Raw genomic sequence first — 19,682 nt, forward strand, 5'->3', positions numbered from 1 at the left:
ACTATCTTTATCTTTTACTAAAGTTTTCCAAAGCTGCTTTCCTGGACAACAGACGTGAGGAACATAGTTACTGTTGACTGAGGCATCTTAGGATCTAATGAAATATTCATTGTTTTCACACTACCGATATTTTTGAAAAATCCACGAGAAAGTTTGTGCATATATCAGCTTATTAGAAATATTTGAAATTTTTGCTCTAGAAGATCTAGATATAAAAATTTGGTATGCACTGGACAACCAGCTAATCACATTTAAACTACCTGGCACTGGCTAATAATACCTCAATTAAACAGTATAATTTCTGTTCATTTCAACAGCTGCATCAGCCTCCTTGGCATGGGTTTCATGCATATCTAAGTAGAAAAGTTACACATTCTATATTTTTAAAGGGGCTTCAAATGTGAGGTACTTTACACCAATCAGCCAACATCATAGATCACTTAAAATTCAGAACAAATGCAATGAAAATCCGGCATATAAATGTCTCCTTGATCTGATCATTCCAGGAAGATATAATGCACTGTTTCTCATCCTGCCTAACTGAGCCAAAAACCATGGCAGTTTTGAGTTGATTTTCTCTTCTGTTATTATTACAAGAAAGTTGATTTCAGCCCAGGCAATTTTTGTGCTTTATCTTTCCTTCTTCTCATATCTCTTGACTTCTTTACTGTAAGTTTCCCTGCACAAGCAGTATTAACCTGCCAGATTAGTCCCCTTTGTAAATAAATTGTCTCAGATCTAGAAGCAACAATCTTGAATTTGTAAAATATACTAATCACAATCACTCATGCTTAAGCACGCTCCAAGGATGTAAGGGGAAAGCTGCCCAGTGGAAAAGGACCTGGGGATGTTGGTCAACAGCCAGCTGAATATGAGCCAGCAGTGAGCACAGGTGGTCAAGAAGACCAATGGCATCCTGGCTTGCATCAGAAGTAGTGTGGCCAGCAGAAGCAGGGCAGTGATTATCTCCCTTGTACTCGGCACTGGTGAGGCTGCACCTCGAGTCCTGTGTTCAGTTTTAGGCCTCTCCCTCCAAGAAGGACATGGAGGTGCTGGAGCGTGTCCAGAGAAGCAGAGAAGAGCAATGAAGCTGGTGAAGGTTCTAGAGCACGTGTTATGAGGAGTGGCTAAGGGAACTGGGGTTGTTTAGCCTGGAGAAAAGGAGGCTGAGGAGAGACCTTCTTGCCCTCTACAACTACCTGAAAGGAAGGTGTAGCCAGGTGGGTCGCAGTCTCTTCTCCCAAGTAACAAGTATAGAACAAGAGGAAATGGCCTCAAGTTGTGCCAGGGGAGGTTTAGATTGGATTTTAGGAGAAATTTATTCACTGGAAGGGTTGTCAAGCAACAAGGCTGCCCAGGGAAGTGGCAGAGTCACCATCCCTCGAGGTATTTAAAAGACCTGCAGATGTAGTGCTTAGGGATATGGTTTAGAGGTGGACTTGGCAGTGTTAAGTTTTTGGTTGGACTTGATGATCTTAAAGATCTTTTCCAATCAAGACGATTCTATGATTCTAAATGGGCTTTTAAAATACTCTGCTTTCAGATTATTTCTTCTTGTTATGGGAGCTACTGCAGCACAGGGAACCAGATGTGAGAGCACAGACAATGTCTGGCATCTGGCTTAACTGTTCTCCCACTAGTTGCTGGCAACACGAAAGACTGATTTAGAGGCTGTGGAAAAAGGGAATGGAGGAAGAGAAGAGAGAAAAATTAATCTGAATGGCCATCAGGAAACCAAATAGAAGAACCATCAAGGCACAGAAGATCAGCACAGAGCTTTGGGCTTCCATCCCCCACCTCATACAAGGTGAAATGCCATGGAGATGTTTTTAAGAGGGTACGAATAGGAACTGAAGGGAAGAAACAAAAGGCATCAGGAGAAAGGACAGGGAGTGAACAGAGGGCTAAAGCAGACAAGACATAACAAGGGACCATGGAGGGAGTGCCAAAAGCATAGTTGTAAGGAATAGGTGTATGAGAAACATCTTGTGGAATCTGACAGGGGAAGAACGCTTTCTCATCTCCAGAACAAATTCTTCAGACCTAGAATTGACCCTAATATATCAGCCTCTCAACATGCTTTTGTCACCAAACACACCCAGGCAAAGCAAATAGTAAAAAAGAATCTTGAGGGGGGTTTTTTAATTAATAAGTGATCCTTAGTATTTTGCTACTACCAGTTGTTCTACTGAGTTAAGAGACTGCATTATGCTCCTGGAAGGTCCCAACCCAACCAGTGATCCAGTCTCTCTGGGGTTTTTAAGAAGAAAAATGTGTATTAGGAACCTTAAGAAATTGTTCTGAAGTAATGTAATTAAGTTATTTGTGCTATACTTACAAGTCTTATGAGAAACCTCTTCATGCAATAAAAAATGTCTGCTCTCTCTGATTATTAATCTCTCTTGACACTGGCTTTTTTTGGTAACACCTGCTCCCAATGTATTCTCCACTCATGTCAAATATCTCTTTAATTTCCCATATATTTTTCTCTGCCATGTCATCTTTTTTGTCCTTCAGCTCTGTGCTTACATTATATCAATTTCCACTTTCTCAGTTATTCCTCTGTCTCCTGTTTCTCTTCAATGTGCTGCCAAGCTTTCAATTTTAAATTAATCTCGATTTCCCCTTTAGACTTTGCCAGAAATTACTCAGTCCCCTTTAGACTGTGTTTGCCTTTACAAAAAAGTTAAACAGAGAAGAAATTACATATTGTTTCACACTATGTTCACCCATTAAACACACAGCCTCCCTCCTCTCATTCGCATGATGTGACAAATTACAATGCGAACATCACAGACAGTGTAGGAAAAAAAAAATAGTAAAAATAAAATCACATAGCTTTTACATCTTCAAAAACACATACTCTACACAATGTCAGATGTGAAATACATGTAATTACATCATACCTGATGAAAATTAATAAATAGTTTTTCATGGGTTTTTAAAAATCTGATGAACTGGCTTGTTTTCACAGATTTACAGAAACATTTAGCTTATCTACAGTTAATATATATATTAGTGCCAAGTTCTGACAGAAAATTAGTTGGCAAACAAAAGCTATGAGCAATGAATTAGTAAGCATCAAATCTTCACAGTTGCATAAATTCTGCAGGGCTCTTGAAAAAAACAGACATTTATTTTGAAAAATGGTAAGATAAACACCCTAAACACTCCTGCAGAATAATTTATAGATCCTAGGGCCAGAAATAAGACAAAAGTTTCTTCTTTTATGCCATGCAAACAAAAATCAAAAAGGCTCAACAGAGCAATGATTTGATCTTCTGCATATAATAAAACATAATTACCAAGCCACCTTTATGGGTCTGTCAGTAAGTAGTATTTAAGTGAAACATTTCTTCCAGAGACATATCTGCACTGTCATATACAACACACTCACTATTCATGTGTCCAAGAAGCATAACTATCAGTTAACTTCTCTATCTTTTCATGATTTTTCCATCACTTCCACTATTTTTACACATCCTCTTAAGAACATGATCACAAAGACGTTTACAGCATACCAACAGTGATCCTTTATTAATGACTTAAACAGAAATAAATTCCTCCTCGTATTCAAAGCTCCTATTTATAAATCCAAATGCTCACAGGTCTTTTGCTACAGGATTTCATACTAAAAATTCAAACTGAGCTGCTTTCTTTTTGTGAGTTCCACATACTCTTGAAGTCACAACTACTCAAAATGTATCCCCTTTGTTCTATTGTTTGGGGTTTTTTTCTTATAGCTTACAGTCCACATCTACACGTTTGTCAACATCAAAATGGACTTAATTTATACAGGGCATGGTGACCAATTGATTAAATTTCTCCAGAGTTTTCTATTTACTTTCCATTTCAACATGAGCAAATCCACAGTCAGCTATAAATTCTTACAAGAACATTTTCTTGCCAAATCACTTCTATACTGATGATCTCTTATTTTCCATTAACTAATTTCCTGGGATGGGGAGGAGGAGTGAAATCAGACTGCCTGCCTCACAGATACCTTAGTCACCTTAAATTACCTTTTCTGAACAGACATAATTGTGTTCTTTTGGTTTAGGTATTTATCTGCAATTTTACATTTGGATTTTAAAAAAATGAATGTTAACAGGCTAGAGAGCTTCTTGACAATTTATTTAAAGATTTGGTAGCTGATTATCCAGTTCATAAATGGCAATACAGTACTACTGCAGACAGTTTAGCATCCTCTTGATTGCTCACAGATTAGAAGACCTCACCAGCTTTATCATGTGATAGGTGAACATCATTAGAGGCAACAGCATTTTCATTAGTGTTTTTGATAGTTTTTAGTGGTTTTGCTTAGCAGTTTTTTGTAGCATTCGTGCGTGGCATTTATTTTTCTCTCACAGTACCTGATCTTGTCCAAACAGTTTTTAATATTCAAACTCCTTTTTAAGAGGGAAACATAATAATTAGCACTGAATGAAGACAAGTTCCAAAAGGCAAAATCAGCTAAAGATGCCTGGTTTTAAAGTGCTGACACATCTGGAGTTATATTTTTGTTTCATTTTAAAGTGGGGGAAAAAAAAAATTCTACTGAAGAACTGTGTTTTCAGTTGACGAAAAAGAACGCTATACTTCCTTTCTGGATCAGATCAAGCATGAAAACCCTCAATGCAGATGCCAATGTAGGAGGAAAGAATGTAGAAAAACTCAGTGCGTAGAAATTCATGTGTTACTGTGTCAAGAGCAATGCAAGTAAACGAATGTCTGGAAAAATAACAGGTAAGAAAGATACTGTGCTTGCTGTCACTGGTACCCATCAGCATCAGTATGACAGTTAAACTACTGAAGAAGGAGACAAAAATGTGGTTATCAGGAGACACATGGCATGGGAATAGTTACAAATGATCTATTCTTTCTTAGCTTTTATAGCCTTCTACAGAAACATGACCAAAGAGTGAGCTTTAGGAGTGGCTATTACTGTGTAGTTACTGTATTTTCTATTGCTAAAAGAGCTTGTCCTTTATTTCCAGCAGTTTAAAGCATGTTGTACTAACAGGAAAACCTACTTCAAATCAAGACTTAGAGGAAATAAAATTGCAATTAAGTTAGTTTTCCTCTCCTTTCTTCCTCTTTGGGTGCCATGTGGCACCAAGATGCAGCAATAAATCAGGCTAAGTGCCATCTGCCAATCAAGAAAATGGTCTACTACAAGTCTGGTAAACAGAAACTGCACAAGGATTACAATCTGCACTGCATCAAGCAGTGGTGGCAATGTCCACTATGTGACAATGCTTTAAAATTCAACAAAAAAACTTTTTTTTTTTTTCAGGCTGTGTCCTGTTAGAGACCAGTGAGCTGTCACCACCACTTATGAATAAGTAGCTCATCTGCTGGCAACAAACTGAAATCTCATCTTTATTGGACAAATAACAGCATTGTTTATGTCCTCTTCTGAGATTTTAAACCTTTGAAGACTTAATTCAGTTAAGTCCCTTCATAGGTACAGTAAAAACTTCTGTGAACCCAGTTCATAAAATATATTGTCTTGCTTACTGAAGACCTCTACTTTATCTATTTAGGTCATTTGTTGGGGATATTCACTGGCTTATATAAAATAATTTTATTACGGAGGCTTCCTGAATGGAAGATGTTGCCTGTGAGCTTCCTGGGAAGAATTACTTTGATTATCTGTTAACAGATTATCAAGTACTTAACAGTCCTCACTCTCTATTTTAAATGAGATTTCACACTGGATTTATCCACATGAATGATATCATTATCTTGCCCAGAAAGAGATGTCATTTTGATGGTGTTAATAAAGATAAGAAAGACAATCATGTGAAGGAACTGCTTTATATCTAAGGCTGGCAAAGGTAAACACAGTAAATAATCAATTTTTAAAAATATATTGCAAATACCACAAGTAACTTTGTTCAACAAAAATAAAACAATAAGCTATCGTTTTTGTTGTGCTGACAAATCAGCAGCAGACAAGAACACTGTCATAATGGTGTAAGTGTCCTCCTGCCACTATCACACAACAGCCATTAGAATATTAGAAAAATATTCACTTTGTTTTCCCTACTTGACACCATTTCTCAAGCACAGCCACATACTCTGTGCAACAACTGACTCTCCACCCATCCCCAGGCTTCTGCAATTCCACTCATTATTGCCAGCAGGAAGGTTTTGTTTGCCACTACCAGCCACACCATGAGTTTTAATGAATGTGAAGCTCTACTTCATGAAGAAAAGCAAGCAGTCAACAGGAACCTTGTGGACTCCACACAGACAAATGCTCTTCATACCAGATAAGATGCTCAGTTACTCTAAAGGCAAGATGGGGTTACTCCTGCACACCTTACAAAGCTCTTTAGGGACTTCTACAAAATGAGCTAAGTATCACTTACAAATCCTAATTCTGAGTCACCTGGATTTCTTTACAAATCAGAACATACTCAAGAACTGGAAACATCCTCTGAATCCTGCTGCAAACAGCTGTGGATGAACTTCTGTGGGGAGGAACCCATGTTCGCTCAGTGTTTGGTTTTATTACAGACCTACATCCTACATTTTATTACAGATTTACATCCTACAAGAATGCTAGGCAAGACTGTTAAATCTGAGTTTTCAGAGATCACTGCTAGCTACTGCATTCCTTTTTCTGGTTCATTTTCCTTTAGAAAATGTGTTGAGTTTTCCAAAGTTTTAAGGACTCTAATCTGTAAATGAGGGCCATGGGCAATCAGAGTGCTAATTGCTGAGAAAAGGTACAGGCACACTTCTGCTCACTGAAGCACCCAAATCCAGTTAATATCTGCAGTGTTTTTATAATTAAGACTACCCACTCTGCAATTATTGATGTCTGAAATTAGCATGATAACACGTACTCTCAGAAGAATACTGTAAACCTTCATGGATTTATGGGACACATGCATACAGTTTTACAGAAAAGATTAAGAAAAGAAGGTTCATCCCGTGTGCATATAAAGACAAGTGTTAGACACACACAGAGCTGCAAAGTCTCCTGCACAAGAGGTCTGAGTGATGCCTAGCTCTTCCCCTGTGATCTCCCCTCCGACTGGGTTTGCATTTCACACATTTGCAGGACAAAGCAATACTTCCTAAGCAGCCTGCGACCTACCCACCACCTCAGATCTGGAACAGAGGAGTGGATGTAGCACTGTACTACAGTCAGCACACAGACTTCTGCAGGGGAAACCCATACTCAAACCAACAACCTTAGAAGATGCATTCTAGAGCTTGTGATACAATTAAAAAACAGAAACAACACAGAGCAAGCAGATCAAAACAAGCAACAACTTCTTGATGATCAGAAAAAAAGAATACGCCTACTCACTGAGAGGAGCATTAAAGAAGAAATTGAATCATAGAATGGTTTGGGTTGGAAGGGACCTTTAAAGGCCATCTAGTCCAAACCCCCCTGCAGTGAGCAGGGACATCTTCAACTAGATCAGGTTGCTCAGAGCCCCATCCAGCCTGACCTTGAACGTTTCCAGGGATGGGGTTTCTACCACCTCTCTGGGAAACCTGGGCCAGGGTTTTACCACCCTCAGAGTAAAAAATGTCTTCCTTACATCTAGTCTAAATCTCTCCTCTTTTGGTTTAAAACCATCCCCCCTTGTCCTACCACTACAGGCCCTGCTAAAAATTCTGTCCCCATCTTTCTTATAGGCCCCCTTCAAGTATTGAAAGGTGCAATAAGGTTTCCCCGGAGCCTTCTCTTCTCCAGGCTGAACAGCCCCAGCTCTCTCAGCCTGTCCTCATAGGAGAGGTGTTTCAACAGTACAAAAACATGTAAATAAAGCACCACATCTACATGTTTTTTAAATAGCTCCAGGGATGGAGAAGCCACCAGTTCCCTGGGCAGCCTGTTCCAATGCTTGATAACCCTTCCAAATTTTTCCTAATATCCAACCTAAACCTCCCCTGGTACAACTTGAGGGGATTTCCTCTTGACCTATCACTTGTTACTTGGGAGAAGAGACTGAGACCCATCTTGCTACACCCTCCTTTCAGGTAGTTGTAGAGAGCAAGAAGGTCTCTCCTCAGCCTCCTTTTCTCCAGGCTAAACAACCCCAGTTCCCTCAGCTGTTCCTCATCAGTCTTGCACTCCAGACCCTTCACCAGCTTCATTGCCCTTCTCTGGACATGCTCCAGCACCTCCATGTCTTTCCTGTAGCAAGAAGGCCTAAAACTGAACACAGTACTCAAGGTGCAGCCTCACCAGTGCAAACAGTAGAATGGGATGATCCCTAGTCCTGCTGGCTACACCACTTCTGATACAAGGAAGTATGCTGAGTCACTCTGGAAACAGAAAGGTACAGGGAGGCCAGACAACCAAGACATTTGGTCAGAGGGACATGAAAACGCATCCTCAAACTTCAGCTTTACGTGCTCATCACTCAAGTCCAGCAGAAACTCCCACATATAAAAGGTTGAGCTGTTCAAAAATTTGCAAGTGTCATGCTTCACAAAGAAAAGTCTGTGACTTAACACTGGACAGGACAAGCCTACAGCATTTTAAGACAAGTTGTTAGTTGCTAAAAACAGCAGCTTTTTTTCTTGATTGTAAAAGAGATATATTTAATTACTCCCCATCCACTGCAGTGAGCAAGAGTGGACTTACTGAAAAAAAGGACAGCAACACATACCAACTTAATATGAAAGGTTTAAAATTTTACCATCAACTGTAACCAGCATCATTGAAACCATGATCACAGTTGATGCTTCTCTAAGCAATACCAGTAACAGGACAGTTAAAATATACCATGGAGACCACAGTCATGCCACTAGTCACACTAACTTTTTAAAAATTAGTATGTTTCTAATAAAAGCAGTAAACAGGACAACTTTATCTAAACTAACAGCCAGCTGTACTTAAAAATTATGATCAATATCTAGCATTATAACTCATAATCAGGTAAAATCCTAATCCTATCAAGCACAATTACTCTCTCCATACAAAGGACAAAAGCATATAGATAAATCATGCTGATTATCAAATTTTCCAAGTGTGGCCAATTAAAAATGACTGAACTTCCACAGCTGAACTTCCACAGCTGATGCTGAGTCTTGGACACTCTCTTTTGTGGTTGTCACTATAGCAACTTTAACAGCACTAAGTGATAGGAGTCAAAATGAAATAAGAATGGCTTTTATAACTTCACCAAACAGCAGTAACTCGCATTGTTGACCTAAACTGAATTTACATAAGTTAAAAGGGGAAAAACGAAATAAATCTCAAGCAGTCTGTTCCTTGTACTGAACCTTTTTTTCAGTACATCAAACAAGACATGTGAAAGTATGTAAGTTAGTATGATAGCCTTCTAAACCAGTACACAGCAATCATCTTATAGAAGCAGAGGCTTGGAGGAAGGGAGATGGGGATTGGAATATCAAGAAGGTGTGTGAAGGGAATATGAGCAAATACATGACAGCTTGAAGAACAAAGGATCCAATAGACTGAGACTCCCTTTGAGGCATAAGCCCACATGCATGTTCACAATCTGATCAGGCAAAACATCCAAACACTTGGAATCAGGCTTGCCTGTCTTAGCAGTGGCTAAGAAGTGTCTCCTCACATGTCTAAATGCAGTAAAAAAGAAATTAAGCATGTCCCAATCCTGAGGTAAGGAATACCTTCCCTTCTTGGGAACATAAGAGAGAAGACTAGATTGGAAATCACATCTCAAACAAACCTGGTTTCAGCTCCAAGGAGTTCTCACCATAAGCACATGCTTCTCTCCTGGGCTCAGTTACTGAAAAGCCTCAAGTTCTCTCCCTTGTCTTACCCACTGACAAATTGCAGAGAAACCATCTGACTTGGCAAATGAAGTAGTCTCTCTGGTACCAAAAGCAGTCCTATCTGTCACACTATTTTGTAAGAAATGCAGTCTGAACACTCTTTTTTAAAATTAGTTTTTCTTTGGGAAAATAAAGATAATATATATGAACACTTGACAGGAATAATCTTCTACCACAAGCCACAAAGCATTTAAAGGCCATTGGAGAGACTGATGCCATAAAAACATTTTAAAAACCAAAAAAGTCAGCTCAATAGCCAAAATTTAGGAAAGACAGAGGGTCAAAGAAGGAAAGAAACAAAATGCGCTGATGAAAACTCTTCAAGCAAAGGAGCTTGTTCTGACTGTACCAAGTGGTTAGAAGCAACTGAAAAGAAAAGGAATACCCAGCTTTACAAAGGCAGGCAAAGCATGTGTTTCGGCTGTGTGGGGCTGCACCCATCTGCATATTGGGGCAAAAAAGTTCTTAAGATGCTTGTGCATGAGTGTGGTATTGATCTATACAAACAATCCAGGTACGATGACAGATCTTTGCTCTTTCTCTGAAGTTTGTCATATTGACAGTAGATGTCTCCAAGGAGCATGCTCCAGTTTAAGTTAGTTATCCAGAGACAGGATCAACACTCCTAGCTGAAAAGATGATGTGGGACTGCTCTACTCAGTGCTTGAAGGTTTCAGTGATGGTATAGTACTTAACGTGATCTGAGCTCCAAGCAACAGAAATACAGATTTATGGAAAAGAAGCATCCTTCAACATGCTGCTGAGGTCACTTGCTCTACAGTAGGAACTACCATGACTATTCCTAACGGTTCCAGATGTCAGGTTTTGTTAGGACAGAGCTAATTTTCTTCTCAGCAGCTAGAATAGTGCTGTGTTTTGATTTCAGTATGGGATTTGGTATCATATAACGTCATGTTCAGTATATAAATGTGGGTGGACTAGAAAGCTGAGGGATCTTTCTCAGATCATTCAGGCTATCTCCAGGACTGCAGTTTCAGTTTTTGGATTGTCTCTGCTCCAGAATTGCTGGCTGGGGACAGGCTGGGCATCGGTCAGCAGGTGGGGAGCAACTGCACTGTGCATAACTCAATTGAATATTCTGTTATTACTGTTATCATCATTGTTATTATTATTTTATTTTTGTTCTATTTCAATTATTAAATGGTTTTTATCTTAACCCACAAGTTTTCTCACTTTGACCCTTCTGATTCTCTCCCCTGTCCCATTAGGGGAGGGTGAGCGAGCAGCTGTTTGGTGTTTGTCTGCCAGCCAGGCTAAAACCACCACACCAACTTAGCTACTTCAGCTGCTCCTTGGCACAAGCTGGAAAGTGCATGCGAGAGCTCAGACAGGTCTCCATGAAATTTCTTTGCTACAGAAATAAAAACAACAAGCAGCCTTCCTTGCTAACAGCAAAAGAAAGCTTCTGTTCTGGGGGCCTTAAAAATAAAACTAGTAGGTTAAAAATGATGACCTAGATGAAAATCAGGAGCTGTCTCAAATTAATACAAGCTGATAATTCAGTGATTTTTATGTCTTCTTTCGTTAGGGCAAAAGTGTAAGCTACCAGGGCTTGAATTTCACCACTTTTTTAACACAAGTGACAGCTACTACAAAGGCTGTCTCCTGAAGAGGTGCCACAGGAATCAGTTTAAAAGTCTGACTTATAACACTGGGGAATAGGGTAACTCCCTGAGGGTAAAACCCTTACTGAGCTGTGAGGAAACTGATGGAAGACCTAAGCCTGACAGATTTTGGAGGCAGAGAAAGGCTCACTGCCATGAATGCAAGCTCGGCTCTCTAGTTGCTACAAAGAAAAGAAAGGAGCAAAATTACGTGCTTCTCCTTTCCTTTGGGCGTCCTACAACAGATCACATAAATCAGTGCAGCAGGAAGGACTGCTTGCAGTTCATTCCTCTGCAGAAAAGTGGCTCAGTGAGTATGGACAGTAAAAAAGGTGAAGAGATAGTACCTGACGAAAAATAAACTAGCAATTTCTTTCAAGATATAAACTAGATTCGTGCTTTGCCACTAAGCTCTTCATACTCCTACAAGAGAAAATTCAGAAATCCCAGGATGATGCCAAAGTCAACAAATACGGGATTTCTCTTGGTTAATTTTAGGGCTGTGGGCTCAAAATCCCCAAGAACTTGATATGCATGTGTTGCTCCCCTAAACAAAGGGGGAAGATATGTATGAAGATTTGAAAATGTATCAAACCTGAAGCCATGAAAAATGGCTGGACGCCTAATATTTGAGGTAGTGGACTACAGAAGGACCATCATGTCATCGATGTAATTGATGGCTGCAAGTCTTTGAGTATATGCATGCTTTCAAACTAAGCATGGGTTTGGAAAAGCACTCAGAAGTCTAAGTCTCCAACCTTTTTTAATAGAAGTTTCAAAAGTGGGATGAAATTGGCTTGGTATTTTTCAGCTTGTTACTGAGAAAATGGTAAGAAGATTGTGTAGCGCTTTTGTGAAGCAAACAGCCTTGCAGGACAATTGGCAAAACTATTATTTCTACCTTCATGGAGTTACAGCATATAAAAACAAGTTATTGTCGGCATGAGAAGCTAGTGACTTGACATTTCAGGCTGATGTTTACTCAAGTGGATTTGAAAACAACTTGATAAAAGAAATGTTTCAAAGATCTAACAAAGGGTCCTTAACTGGCCAAGACCTGCACAGAAACAAGCTTTAAAGATTCCATACTCTAAGAATTCAGTTGCTTTAGACAACTTACTGCTGTAAGATTAGTTTACAAACTACTGAGAAACCAAGAGTCTAGAAAATTCTTCATATACAATATTTGCTAGAATATATTAAACTTCACAGACACCTTCCAGTCTGCTTACCTCTTGTCCTGAAAGGTAGTATGCTGCTAGAAGACCACCAATGAAGCGAATGTTGACCTCAAAAACAGACACTTCAGAATTCTAGAACAGGAAGAAAGAGTAAATAATTAACCAACTCTAATGAAAGAAAAAAAAAAAAATCAAGGAAGAGGCAAGTACATACCCCAGAACCAACATGGCCGCAAGGGTTTGTACTGTTTCAGTATCTAGAGCCATAGTGAAATTCCTGTGCGCATCTTCACGACACCAAGTGATAATTCTAGTTAAAGCTTTAACTGATTTTTAAAAATCAAAATAGTTTTTCTGCTGCTCTCTAATCATATTATCACCACAAAGTGCAATTAAAGTTGTTTGGAGATGATGGGAAAGAAGGCAAGGACTGTACATTTCCGTAATTCAGCATCTTTTTCTTTTAAGCATATATAACATCAAATCTTCTGGGTTTACAGGATAAAACAGAGTAATAATTAGAGAATTCCTGTAATGTGCTTTCTTAACTTGAATTATCAATGTGCAATCTCAAATTCAGAGCTTCATTTTAACAGACTCTCTCTAGGAATAGCCTTTATGTATCTAACATTACAACAGTTAAGTACAGCAAGACCACTGAGAAACTCAAGGGAAGATACCATTTTACTGCCTTCCTCCACATTAATACCCTTGGGCTAAATTCACCAGTATGTTTTGACTCATCTAACTCACTGAAAAATGAAGAGGAACTAGCTAGTTCTAGCATCTTTCTGCCTCTCTCTGCACCCCATTTACTCCTTTGCCTGCATACACCCCATCTGTCTCCCCCATAAACTTCTATTCATTCAACACATTAGACATAGAAATGTAGTTTTATTAAAAGATTTTGAGATAAGGGAGCCTTTCCTTTTGTCCAGAAAAGTCACTGGATGTACACTGTACAAGTTGACCAATTATTAATTCACAGTTCAGATTATATTTATAGGTATATCTTTCCTTTCACACTATTTCTATGGCACCTGTGGTTGTATCATGCATTCTGCTTATACTAATTTCAGAAAGATTATATGAATACTTTAACTACTTCCTCAAATAGCACTGATGATTAAATTCTGAAGTTTCAAATACCCCCAAATACAGGTTTTTAGTAAAAGATGTATTTTTATTGACATACAGGTGATAAAAGAAAAATTTGAACAATGTAACATACGATTCCACTCAATACCTACTGAAGTCATGAATCACACAAGCAATGGTACAGCGTAGACTGAAACCAATTATTTCCATTTCCCAGTAAAAGAATCCAAAAATAACAGATTTATGTATTTATTTCTTTATAAACATCAAAGCATATAAGGAAATTACTTAAGTCTGCTACATGTAAGACAACTCATTAACCTTCAGAAATGTTTTTTGATAGAGAAAGCTGTAATTGAACCCCAGTGGGTCATGTAAATTCCTTCCACCCAAATCCTAGATTAATTCTGCAAATTTATATTGAGATTGCCTCAGATCAGATGAAATTCAGGCAGTAATTTAGTTCACCCTCATAATGGAACCATTATTACAGAACCATAGAATGGTTTGGGTTGGAAGAGACCTTTAAAGGTCATCTACTCCAACCCCGTTGCAGACAGCAGCAACATAGAATCATAGAATGGTTTGGGTTGGAAGGGACCATTAAAGATCATCTAGTCCAACCCCTCTGCAGACAGCAGGGACATCTTCAACTAGATCAGGTTGCTCAGAGCCCCGTCCAGCCTGACCTTGAATGTTTGCAGGGATGGGGTTTCTACCACCTCTCTGAGCAACCTGGGCCAGAGTTTCACCAACCTCACTGGAAAAAATTTCTTCCTTACATCTAGTCTGAATCTGCCCTCTTTTAGTTTAAAACCATCACCCCTTTTCCTATCACTACAGGCCCTGATAAAAAGTCTGTCCCCATCTTTCTTATAGGCCCCCGTCAAGTATTGAAAGGCCATGATAAGGTCTCCCTGGAGCCTTCTCTTCTCCAGGCTGAATAGCCCCAGCCCTCTCAGCCTTTCTTCATAAGAGAGCTGTTCCATCCCTCTGATCACTTTTGTGACATCCTCTGGACCAGCTCCAGCAGGTCCATGACTTTCCTATGCTGAGGACCCCAGAGCTGGACACAGCTCTGCAGGGGGATCTCACCAGAGCAGAGTAGAGGGGAAGAATCCCCTCCCTTGACCTGCTGGCCACGCTGCTGGGGATGCAGCCCAGGACACGGTTGGCCTTCTGGGCTGCAAGTGCACATTGCCAGCTCATGTCCAGCTTTTTACCCCCCACTGTCCCCAAGTCCTTCTCCTCAGGGCTGCTCCCAATCCCTTCATCCCCCAACTTGTATTGCACTTGGCCTCGTTGAACCTCATGAGGTTTGCACAGGTCCACTTCTCAAGCTTGTCCAGGTCCCTCGGGATGGCATCCTGTCCCTCAGGCATATCAAATACACCACTCAGCTTGGTGTCATCTGCAAACTTGCTCAGGGTGCACCTGATTCCACTATCTATGTCACTGATGAAGATGCTAAACAGCACTGGTCCCAGTAGTACGGACCCCAGAGGGACACCAGTGATCACCAATCTCCATCTGGACATTTAGTTGTAGACCACTACCCTCTGGATGTGACCATCCAACCAGTTCCTTATCCACCGAACAGTCCACCCATCAAATCCATATCTCTCCAATTAAGAGAGAAGGATATCATGAGGGACCATGCCAAAGGCCTTACAGAAGTCCAGACAGATGACATCTGTAGCTCTTCCCTTGCCTACTGATGTAGTCACTCCATCATAAAAGGCCACTACGTTGGTCAGGCAGGACTTGCCCTTGGTCAAGCCATGCTGGCCGTCCCAAATCACCTCCCTGTTCGCTATGTGCCTTAGCATAGCTTCTAGGAGGATCTGTTTCATGATCTTCCCAGGCACAGAGGTGAGCCTGACAGGTTGGTCATTCCCAGGGTCCTCCTTTCTGCCCTTTTTAAAAATGGGTGCACCGTTTCCCATTTTCCAGTCCCCAGGGACTTCACCCAACTGCCATGAGACAAATATCATGGAGAGGGGCTTGGCAACTACATCAGCTAATTCCCTCAGGACTCCGGGATGCATTCCATCAGGTCCCATAGACTTATTTATGTTCAGGTTCCTCATATGGTCACGAACCAGATCTGCCTCTGATATATTTAGGGTCTTCAGTTTTAGACTGAATAATTATCTGGCATTAACTGAAAAAAAACACAGAGTAGAATTTCTTTAATGTTTGCCAGACTGTCAATGCATAAAACAAAAGGAAAAAACCCAAACAAATCCTTTCTGAAATGTAGGATATAATACAAAAACCAACAATAAGCATCTGCTCAATTCTGACAATATATCTATGTTTCATTTTGTGCATTACTGAATGAAAAATTATTTTTGGAACCACAGGGCAAGCCCAAGAAGGACTGAAATACAAATTCTGTCACAGAGTCTGTGACACAGTCCTAAAATTAGTAATAAGAACACTAATCAACAAGGATAAAATAGAGCCATGTCTTCCATTTAATGCTTCTAAACTTTGTGCACACAAACCTAGATGCTGTATGACCAGCTGGGAAATTCTTCTGAGATTTGATTGCCTACAGGTTCTGAGTCTAAGACAACTCAAGTGGCATTCTTCATGTTAAAACATCTTAAGGACATGGGAGAAGAAGAGATTGTATTGTTAAGTAATTTATACACCATGGTTTGGGGGGAAATTGTCTTTCACAGCTCAGTTATTTCCAGCTACTATCAGACAGTAAAGCCTCATCTTTCTGTGCTCATTTCTGAGGCCCTGTTTGGTCTCACTGACCACTTTATCTTTCTTCCACTATCCAATAATGATTTGTACTTTGAAAATACAATATATGGATGTATCTTTACTTGTAATTAACATGTGAAAGGGTTGAGGGTTTTTTTTTCAAAATACAAAAAGTTACAAACACAGAAAACTTCACTAAAGCTTATATCTGAACTTCTGATACTTTGAAGCATAAGTTTTCTAAGTTGCAGCTAAAAGACCTCTTCTCCCCACAAGAACAACACTGTGAAAAGGACTAGAAAAATGTTAGGGCAAGTTCTACTCACCACACTGAAATCAAGATTTTTGTCAATCCACTCTTGTCCTTCTCTGAATTCATCGTGAAGCCCCATGATATAAAGAGTATCCAATGCATCTACTATGGTAGCACCCAATTGTGAATTTCCTACACGTAAAAAGAAGGATTTCTATTAGAAGTTATTATTTCATTACTTTTCTTAAACATCACAAGCATGACAAAGTAATCCAAGCAGTAACAAAACAAAGTTACTACAAAGACGATAGTACAAAGAATAATCAAAATTAGTAAGGAATTAGCAGCTATACAAGAGGATCACACTTCTCTTTCAAAGCATCTGGGGAGAAAAAAGACTAAAGATAGAAAAAACTTTCTCATCTGTTTTCTTAACCTGAACATGAGCAACTGTACTTCGACACAAAAAAAAAAAAAAAAAAAAAAAAGAAGAAAGGCATTCAGGTGCAAATAGTTATTAGTAATTCTAGGACAGAAGTGTTAAAAGAAAAAAAAAAAAGCACAGCATATGGAAGGTAAAGCAATTGGTATCTGGAGTAATGCATGACATTTCCCAACATTTACTATTGAAATGTTCGAAGTTTTGCAATTATGGAAGCTACCAAGTCACTGAAAGCATGGACTGATGAGTAGGGATGCCCTGGCTTGGCTTGACTGATAAAGCCACAACCCCAGGATGTTGCAGCTGCTTGCAAGGACCCACACCATGAAGTCCTAATGGATTCCTGAATTGTCCCCATTTAAAATGGAGCATTTAAAGCCAAATAAAAATCAATGGTGCTTTACCCTAAAACGCAATTCACTTGAAACAGCAGCAATTTAGAGCTGATTGATGAGCAACTCATCAGTTTGTACAAGGGAGAGAGGATGAACAGGCAGTAGGTGAGCCACTGACCATGTTAGTCCTGACCTCCTCAGGCCATTCCAGCTTAAACTGTTGCCCTTATTAGGTAGAGGTCTTTTGTTTCTAGAGGAAACAAGAATTACCACGGGTTTCTTTATTTTCACGGAGTGCATAAAATCTCCTGCATGCTACGAAAGTAACCGAATTTCACTGTTCATACTGGTATTCTATAAAACAGTACAATAACTATATGATTAGCAATTTAATAGCAGTAGTCTCCTAACAAGTTAAACCAATCTTATGTGGGGTTTTTAAACGTATTTTTTATCCATAATGGAATTCCTATAGCGCAGTGTTCCTGCTTGGTTGTTTCTATTAATTAATTTCTTATTTTTACGTGTTTAGAGATAATTTTTTCCCCTCAAGCATAACAATAACTGAATGAAGCCATCACCACCGTTGTATTTCTTTTACACACCTAAATGGCTGGTACTTACATGCAAGCTTAATTTAACTTGCAGAGATTTCTTCCCTGGAATAATAAAAATTAAAAACAACAGTCTCTGACAAAGTAATCACCAACTAATTTCTTAAAAAATAGCTGTGCATCTGTTTTAATTAACTTAAACTTGATATGGAAAGCCTTACGTCAGTGGCCTTTGTTAAGAATATTCCAGTACAGATGGGGACATACTACCTTTTGTAAGATTAATTAAAAGACATATCCTTTGACAAATCGGCCACCAGGCATACCTGTAACTCTGAGGCGATGAATTCATCAGGGTGCCTAAGTACTGTAAGGTTTAACACCTTCAGCCAAGTAACAAATTCCATTGCTTGCACTGAAGTGGAGGTTGCTTTGAGCAGAGCTACAGCATGTGCTTAACTGTGTACCTTTTCATAACCATAACATGACAATTATCTAATTTATCACTTCAAAAATATGCAAATCAGACCATGACACAAGGAGTAGCCAGTATTAGCTGACAAGGTATTTCTGATGTAAAGGTGGAATGTATTAATGCTGCTATAGCAAAGTAACTTCTGTTCCTTTATTTAAACCACATTGATAACATTTTCAAACACACATGGTGTTTGAACAAATAGGGATACACAGCCTCTGGAAGTCCTGAAAGCTCCTCTTGTAATAATTTCAAAAAATAAAAACCTTCTAACTTAAACCAGCAAAAACCACATCAGTAAGTTCTCATATTCTATAACTGGCAGTGGGTGAGAAGAATATATTGGATGGGGATGGACTGGTGTGTTGTCATCCCCCTCCATCCCACAAAAAAAGTTGAGACACCATTGTACAATCACTCACAGTTTTCTAGATCTCAGAAGTACATTCAAGTGCCCACAATAAGGTACTCTCATATGTTGGACACAAGAACATCTGCTTTCCAGCCATCCAGAAAATATCTTAAAAAATACAAACTTAGATGTTTTTCATGGAGTTCTCTGCACAGAACCATGAAAAATGGAAATGCAAAAGCCCATGTTTATTTTTGCCACCTCATGAATCCAACAGATGCATCCAGACAGAGACCGAGAGCAGAAAGGCCCAAACTGCTGAAACAGAGCTCTCTCCAGAATTGACCAGAAGTGTCCATGGCTTCCTAACACATCCCATAGTGGTTAAACAATACAACTTCACCAAATACAGACATAAAATTTGCTTTCATCCTCACAGTGTTAAACGTCAGCCCCCAACCCTCTATATAAAACTCTCACCTAAAACAGTACTCCCCTATGAGGATTGACTGACCACCTGTTTCATGCAAGATCCTCCAGCGCTGTTTGCAGCCTCAGAGATAAATGCAGCCCGATAGCACAAACCAGACTGCTCAGCATTTTTTGTCCCTAAGAATCAATTAAAGGCAAACGTTCATACTCAAAGCTTTCATATGGTCAACACTCCAATAATTTGTCCAGGCTCTCCCTCCTGCTGTTGCCTTTTGCTCTTTTCTCTCATCTTTTAGGTTTATATTTCCTAGACCCACAAACGTACAAAAAATCCCATAGCTGAGCAAAGCCCCTTCTGCTCACACGTGCTTCTTCCCTGAGCACTGATGCGTGCCTGTTTCTGAGATACAGATCTGTAT

At 39.4% G+C, this 19,682-nt stretch overlaps 1 protein-coding gene across 1 annotated transcript in view; it reads right to left on the reverse strand.

Annotated features, from left to right (window-relative positions):
• The window catches only part of LOC104520431 (mannosyl-oligosaccharide 1,2-alpha-mannosidase IB), a gene marked incomplete at its 5' end in the record, with an annotated part of 78,348 nt that extends 61,483 nt beyond the window's left edge, over positions 1–16,865 (reverse strand). The window contains 2 exons of the mRNA XM_010162120.2: positions 12,653–12,733; positions 16,747–16,865. Coding sequence (XP_010160422.2) covers positions 12,653–12,733; positions 16,747–16,865 — 200 coding nt within the window. The remainder of the gene's footprint in view (positions 1–12,652; positions 12,734–16,746) is intronic.
• Positions 16,866–19,682: the final 2,817 nt, after the last annotated feature.

The sequence above is a fragment of the Antrostomus carolinensis genome, unplaced genomic scaffold (assembly GCF_000700745.2).
Source record: "Antrostomus carolinensis isolate BGI_N321 unplaced genomic scaffold, ASM70074v2 scaffold6062, whole genome shotgun sequence".
Taxonomy (NCBI): Eukaryota; Metazoa; Chordata; class Aves; order Caprimulgiformes; family Caprimulgidae; genus Antrostomus; species Antrostomus carolinensis.